This window comes from Etheostoma spectabile, chromosome 24, assembly GCF_008692095.1.
Source record: "Etheostoma spectabile isolate EspeVRDwgs_2016 chromosome 24, UIUC_Espe_1.0, whole genome shotgun sequence".
NCBI classification, from domain to species: Eukaryota; Metazoa; Chordata; class Actinopteri; order Perciformes; family Percidae; genus Etheostoma; species Etheostoma spectabile.
In genome coordinates, this window is record NC_045756.1 from 635,033 (window position 1) to 643,221 (window position 8,189).

General features: G+C 48.9%; 1 protein-coding gene across 1 annotated transcript in view; it reads left to right on the plus strand.

Annotated features, from left to right (window-relative positions):
- LOC116673727 (X-linked retinitis pigmentosa GTPase regulator) overlaps window positions 1–8,189 on the plus strand; it is a gene marked incomplete in the record, with an annotated part of 57,884 nt that overhangs the window by 22,262 nt on the left and 27,433 nt on the right. The window contains 1 exon segment of the mRNA XM_032505956.1: window positions 8,013–8,075. Coding sequence (XP_032361847.1) covers window positions 8,013–8,075 — 63 coding nt within the window.

An 8,189-nucleotide genomic window follows, 5' to 3' on the forward strand; every position in this document is an offset into this window, starting at 1 on the left:
GCTGGAAGCACATTGCAGCACAGCGGCAATAAAAGCCTGCCCCCTTTAGCACAAATCATTGAAAACACGATAAAACACAAATGTAAAACGATTACAACAGTAAGTGACAGAATAAAAACCTAATACCTCCTAAACCCCTCAACCCCTAAAGCCCCCCCGCCCTAACCCCCTAACCTCTAACCCTGTACCCTGACCCTAATCCCCTAAACTTAACTCCTACTACCCCTAAACCTCGGGCCCTAAACCCCTAAACCTAACCCTAACCCCTAACCCTGGCCCTAACCCCTAAACCTACTAACCCCCTAAACCCACTGGCCCTAACCTCTAACCCTCCCTAACCTCTAACTCCTAACCCCCTAACCTTAACTCCAATAACCACCCAGACTAAACTCTAACCCGCCTATCCCTAACCCCTAACCCGAACTCTGACCGCCCTAACCCTAACCTGGCCCATGACCACTAACCAACCCTGAACCCTAGCCCTCAACCCTGGCCGCTAACCTAACCCCTAACTCTACCGCTCCCCCAACCCTAACCCCTAATCCCTACAGCCTAACCCTGGCCGCTAACCCCTTAACCCCTAACCCTGGCCCACTAACCTCTACCCTAACTCCTAACCCGTGGCCTAACCCCTCCTATCCCTAACCCATAACCTCCGTAACCCCTACCTAAACCCCGTAAACCTAGCCCTAAACCCCTAACCATTCTAAAACCTAACCCCTAACCCCTGGCCACTAACCCCTAACCTCTGAACCCCTAAACTCTAAACCTCTAACACCTATACCTAACCCCGCCCTAACCCCCCTAACCTCTAACCCCTAACTCCTAACCACCCTAAACTCCTACCCTAACCCCTGTGCCTAACCCCAACCTCTAACCCCTAACCCTGCGACTAACCCCTACTAACCTCCTCAACCCCTAACCCCTAACTACTACCCTGTCACAACCCCTAATCTAGGCTACTTCCTATTCCTAACCCCTCCCGTAACCCCTAAACCCTGAACCCGCCATAGCTCTAACCCCACAACTGCCCTAAACCCCTTAGTAGGACCCCTAACCTCTAACCCTAACTCTAACCCTGCGCCTAAACCACCCTAACCTCTAACCCCAACCTAACCCCCTCCAACTCCTAACCCCCCTAACCCTAAGCCACTGACCCTCCAACCCCTAACCTCTCTAACCCTAACCCCTCTAACCTCTGACCCTTATACCCCCGGCCTAACCTCTAACCCCTAACTCCTAACCCGGAGACCTTAACACCTCTAACCCCCTCAAATCCCTAAACCCCCCCTAACCCCCTGCCCAACCTCTAACCCTAACTCCATAACCCCCTAACCCTAATCCCTAACCCCTACCCATACCAACCCTAACCTCTCAACCCCCACCCTAACCCTCCTAACTCTAACCCTACCGTAACTCTAACCCCTAACCCTGGCCCGTAACCTCCTACCTCTAACCCCAACCTTGCACCCTAACCCCTAACCTCGTAACCCCTACTCCCCCAACTAGCCGTCCCTGGAAATTATTAGTAGAACGTCGCCGTGAAGACTATGTTCACGAGTTGTGGTTTGTTTCAATAAAATGTTATATGTGCTGTATTGCTGTTAATATATAATAGTCATTTGTGTATTTTCAGTTTAAAGTCTGAGAAAGTTGCGTTTGTGGCCTGTGGGAGAAACCACACTCTCATCTCCACAGGTGAGAATCCCTCTCTGCAGAGTTTTTACACGGAGCACACGTTTGAATGATATAACCCCATGTTGTCCTCAAGTATTCCTCAGGTTCTTCATGTCGTCATCATGTTATAGTTCCTCATGTTGCCTCATTGCCCTCATGTTGCCCTCATGTTCCTCTGATGTTGTCTTCATAGTCGTCTCATGTTGTCCTCATGTTGTCTTCATGTTAGTACCCTAAAGTTGTGCCTCATGTCTCTGTTCTTAATGTCGTACCTCATGTTGGTCCTCATGTTGTCCTCATGTGTCCTCAAGTTGTCCTCATGTTGTCTTCCATGTCGTCTCATGTGTCTCTCATGTTGCCTCATGTCGTACCTCATGTTTGTCCTCATTGTCCCCAGGTTGCCCTCATGTTGTCCTCATGTTGTCCTCATGTGTACCCTCATGTGTCCTCAATGTGTCCTCATGTTGTCCCATGTTGGCCCTATGTTGACCCTCATGTTGTCTTCATGTGCCCTCATGTCGTCCTCATGTTACCCCTCATGTTGTCCTCCATGTTGTCTCATGTTGTCTTCATTGATTGTCCTCATGTTGTCGCTCATGTTTGTCCTCATGTTGTCTTCATGTTGCTCTCATGCTGTTTTTCTCGATATGCTTACCTCATGTTGTCCTCATGTTGTCCTCATGTTGCCCTCATGTTGCCCTTATGGTATGTCAGTTCTCAATGGACCCCCATTGGTTGGTCATCATCGTGATTACCTCATGCTCGTCCTCATGGTGTGTCCGTCTGTGTGCCCCCTCATGTTGTCTTAGTGTGCTCCATGTAGCCTCAATGTTTGCCCGCTACTCAGTCCTCATGTTGTCCCATGTCGTTGTTACCTAGCATGCTTGTCCTCATTGTTGCCTATGTTAACCTCATACGTAGCCAATAAAAGTCGTCCTCATGTCGCTCCTCTATGTCGCGCCCTCATGTTCGCCCGTCAGTTGCCATTCCACCTACATGTGCCCTCATGCTTGCCTTCATGCTGGCACCCATCATGTTGACCCTGCATTGTGCGTCTATGTTACCCCATGTTGTCCTCATGCGTGCTCCTAATGTTGCCCCTCATGTTGTCTTGCAGGTGCCCTCATGTTGGCTCCTCATGTTGCGCCTCATGTTGTCCTCAGTTTGTCCTCATGTCTGTTCTAATGTGTCCTCATAGTCGCCCTCATAGATTGTTCCCCTCATGTCCCCCTCATGTTGCCTCATGTTGCCCTCCATGTCACGCTAGTTGCGCTCATGGAGCCCTCGTGACCTCATGTTTGCCTCCTTTGCCCTCGATGTTTGCCTCATGTGTGCCTCATGCTAGCCCTCATGTTGTCTCAATGTGTCTCGGCATCATGTTACGCCTCATGTGTCTCGTCACTCATGTGTCTCAGTCGCCCTAATTCTCAATTTGTGCTTCTATGTTGCCCTCACGTTGCCCTCTGTTGCCCCCCCATGTTGTCTCATGTTGCCCTCAGTTGTCCTCGATGTTGTCTGAGGCTGTTAGTCTGCACGTTAATTTTGACTCCTCCTGTAGCACGCGGGCAGTGTGGGCGTCGGAGCGGTTGGGCAAACACGCGAAGAGCCCCAGCCTGGGCGCTCGGGGACCTGCAGAGAGATAGGCCGGACGGCGTTACCAGAACAGAATCGAGCTCTATCGATTTAGTCCACGCGGGAGCGAATCAAAAATGATCGCCCATGCGGGACTCAAAACACCTCCGCCGCGCTGCACAAGGTTCACGCCATGCACATTTAAAATAATATTCTTAAATCTTATTAGAATATTATCTGAATCAGCTTTATTTGGTGGCACATCATTTCGACCAGGGCCAATTACAAAGCTGACTTTACCCCAAAAACATGGATTAAAAAAGTAAAAGATTTGGAAGTATAAGAAATTAACATTAAAGATAATGAACAGCACATTTAAAGACAAGGCAAGATCAGAAAAGCAAATGAGTTTCAGCTTTTGCTTTATATGATTGATAGTTGTTGGAACAGTATTTAAATGTGCTAGTTCTAAACAAAATGTAAAACTGTCTCAACATGTGTTAGATTTTTTTCAGGTAATTTTTAATTACATTTTCACAGTAAATAATGTGATGTTTTGATTGAACAAGTTAGTGGCATTTTTGTTTTCTATTCAAATTAAATTTGGGTATTAATGTTTCTTATGTAAATGTTGCCGGTCTTAATTTCATCAGCACAACTTTGAGGATAAAATGTTCATGTGACACCACCCGGACAATATCAGGGTATAATTCACCAAATATAAATAAAATAGTCTAATTCTAGTAAAAATGATATTTGTCGGTACGACTTTAAGTCCTGGGTTAAAAACCCAAAGCACTGTGATGTTGTTATATAACAATCGTTAAAGTCATGACATTGCATCAAAAACAACACTGTGGTAGTGTGGCGTTAACGCTTTTAATGAATACATTTTGGGCTTATCTGCCTTTTGAATGTATTAAAAGCACTGTTATAATGTGAGTGAGAAGACAGACGCGGCGAGGGGCAGCGGGAGCAAGGGGGGGGAACGGCTGGAGGGAGGGAGGGTTTCTGGCCGAAGACATGCAGGAAAAATCACCACAGGTGGGAGTCGCCCCTTGACTCGGACATCCAGGCATAAAAACCTCTCAGCACACAGTGCCGACCCGCGCGCCCTTACCACTGGCCAACCTCAGGCCGCGCACACACAAACAACAACATTTGACAACATTGGGCAGATGTGCCTCCGTGGCTTTCGCCGAGGGCAGATTTCCCGCCTACAATTGTAGGCTGAAGCGGTTCAATCCCTGGCCCTGCAGATCCCATCGTGAAGTGTCCTTGGCCAAGGCATCGGAATGAGACGTATGTGGTTGAAGTATGATGAGAAACAGCGCCGCGTTCACCTTGTCCTGTGCACACGCGAATCGGCCGCGGTTGAGTATGTCGTTAAGCACTAGAAAGCCCATATATAAGTGTACCTTAGTCCATCACATTTAAAAAGCGCGAATGTAAAGGACGGTCTTTGTGGTCACATGAGCAGCGCGCAAGGAGAACTGTCATGTGCGCGACAACACGCGCAGGGTGCAGATCGGTTTGGAAGAGGATGAACACGCCCGACAACGCACAGGAAGTCATGAAGCTTGGGTTACTCCGACAATACAGATGGGTGTCCTGTGCGATACTAACACTCTTGCCCCTTAAGGTCACGGTGAGCCGTTATTTTTGCAGCTCCAGACGCCGACCCATCCATGACCAACACGCCTGATGTGTGTAGATCTTTACTGTGTGATTATAGGGCATGTAACACATTTTTCAACACACAAAAATACGAACTCGCATGTGAACACATCGCCGCTCCTTCATCAACACAAACTTCATTCAATCACCACCAGACAAAAACTACAATATCCAAGGACCCGTATTAACAAGATGCAATTTACAGCAGCCAGAGCTGAAGTAGAGTTGATGTTGGATTGTGTGTCCTTACTCTGTGCTGCTCCCAGTTGACGGCCAACGAATCGGTTTGTGATCATCTCTGTTGTCTGTCATTCTCTGTGGGCCATATCCTCTGACGCGAGCTCTGTTGCTGAAGTCCTCCTCTGTGCATGTCCCAGTGATCGCACCGCGCTTCTGACTTGTTTGTCGCTTCTCTGATGCTGTCCTGCTACTAAGCCCTGATGTCCTTCTCATGACGCGCAGCTCTGTTGCTACAGTGTCCTACTCTGGTGTCCCAGATGTGGCCGCCTCTCGTTGGTGTGTCCTTCTCATGCCTGGGATCCAGTTGATGGAGTCTCTGTTGTGTGTCCTCCTAGAGCGTGTGTCCCAGTTGACGCGCGCCCTGTTGTAGATGATCTCTCTGTGCCGGTCCCAGTTGAATGGGCCTCTGTTGTCGTGTCGCTCATGTGTGTCCAGTCGACGGCACGCCCTGTTGTGTGCCTCCTTCTCTGCGGGCCCCAGTTGATTGCGGAGCTCTGTTGTGTCGCCTCCTCTGTGAGATCCAGTTGACGAGCGCCCTCTGCTTGTGTTGCTCCTTCTCTGTCGCCCAGCCCAGCTTGATCGCGAGGCAATCTGTTGCCTGCTGTCCTCCCTACTGTGCTGTCCCAGTTGACGGCCAAGCACTCTGTATGTGGGTCATTACTCTGTACTGGGGCCCAGTGATGGCGCTCCTGTTCTTATTACCATTCAGTTTTTATGCTGTCACTTCTCTGAGGCCGCCACCTCTGTTCTGGGTCCGCTGTGTCGTCCCAGTTGATGGGCTCTGTTGTGTGTGATCCTCTGATGGGCAAGTTGACGCGCGCCCTGTTGATGTGCCCTCCTCTGTCTCTGTTCCGGCTACTCCAGTGATGCCGGCTATGTTGTGTGCTCCTCTCTGTGATGTCACAGTTGACGGTAGGGCACCATGATTAGATGTGCATCATTTTCTCTGTCTGATCCATGTGATGTCGGCTCTGTTGTGATGCATCATCTCTGTGTGCTCCCAGGTTGACTGGTGAACCCCTGCTTGTGTGTCCTTCTCTGCTAGCATACCAGGTGATGGCCGCTCTGTTAGTGAATGTCATTCCTGACGCCGCCGACTCTCGTTGTAGTGGAATCCAGCTGATCCTCGGTCGTCGATCCCAGTGACGGTGGACACTACTGTTGTGTGTCCTTCTATGTGCATGACCTACCAGTGACGGCGCTCTGTTGTGTGTCCTTCTCTGTATTCTGTGTACCAGTGCACCGGAGCTCCCTGTTGTGTGTCATCCTCTGGCTGCTGTCCAAGGATTGACGTCGCCCCTGTTGTGATGTCCTTCTATGTCTGTCCAGTGACGGCGCCCACTGTTGTGCTGTCCTTCTCCTGACCGGCAACGCTATGTTGTGTGATACCTTTATCTGTGTGATAAAGTTGCACCGGCACCCTAATGTTGACTGTGCTCTCCTTCTCATTGCTGTGCATACCACAGTTGCACCGGCCGGCCCTGTTGCCAGCTAGACTCCCTTCTCTGAATGTGTCCCAGTTGACGGCACCCTGTTGTGTGCTCCTTCACTCTGCTCGGTCCCAGTTGACGGCGCCTCCCTGTTGTAGTGTCCTTCTCTGTCTGTCCCAGTTGACGGCGCTCTCTATACACGATTTGGCGGGAGAGCGAGACAGCGGGAAGCTGAGCGCCCTGACCAGCCGACCAGTTGCCCCCCGCTCGGCAACGCAGTCCCGACAGCGCAACCGTGAAGGGCGTCCATAGAGACCCGCGTGAAACAGGGTGTGGCGTGCTGACGAGGGGCACACACGCGTGCGCCATCACAGGTAGGGCAATGTCTTAAAAGAACTACAAACATAGGATGTAAGCTATTACACGACTCTGCTAACTTAGTGACAAATATCATGTTCTCGTCACTTTGGGGCAGGTTTCTGTGAATTTTTAAATACGTCAAATTATATTATAACAGGGTTCAAGTTTATTAAAGGGTCTCATTGAAAGATTTCAACCAGCCTGAGACTGCCTCGAACTCTGATTGCGCCTAACAATTAGCCAATGAAGCAGCATGCGCTATCCGCAGTCCTTTCCCAGCTCATGAATATTAAGTGAGCCCGCAGGCAGCATAGACGTTCAGACTCGATCCGGCTGTTGCCTTGATTGTGATTTCTCTGCCTGATTTCTTTACCCGTGGCTAGAGCTGACAGAGGAGCGCAGCCGTTCATCTTCACACACACACACACACACACACACACACACACACACACACACACACAAACACAACACACACACAAATTTCACCACACACACACACACACACACCACACTACCATAGGACACCATGCCAAGAAAAATAATAATAATAATAAACAGGTGTAACCCCCACAAGAAGAAACAAAATGAATTATTTTAAGCACTTTGATACCTATTTCACATTCATCAGTTCTTATTTAAAAAGGAAAACGTCAGCTAAGTCTCAAAAGATGTGTTTACATGCCTAGTCTTGTGTGTAGTGTGTTACGTGACTTTATACTGGAATTAGATGTTTAGAAAGAGACTTGAAAAACACTACATCCCACCACCAACACACCTGATGTACTTTTTTTTTTCCCTAACCCCTAACCCTGGCCCTAACCTCTAACCTCTAACCTCTAACCCCTAACCCTGGCCCTAACCTCTAACCTCTAACCCCTAACCCTGGCCCTAACCCTCTAACCTCTAACCCCTAACTCCTAACCTTAGCCTGTCCCTAAAACTTATTAGTAGAAACGTTCCCGCTGAAGACTATGTCACGAAGTTGTGGTTTTGTTTCAATAAAATGTATATGTGCTGTATGCTTTAATAATAATGATTCATTTTGTGTATTTTCAGCTTTAAAGTCTGAGAAAGTTGCGTTTGTGGCCTGTGGGAGAAACCACACTCTCATCTCCACAGGTGAGAATCCCTCTCTGATGAGTTTTTAACACGGGAGACACGTTTGAATGATTAACCCTCATGTTGTCCTCAAGTTGTCCTCATGTTGTCTTCATGTCGTCCTCATGTTGTCCT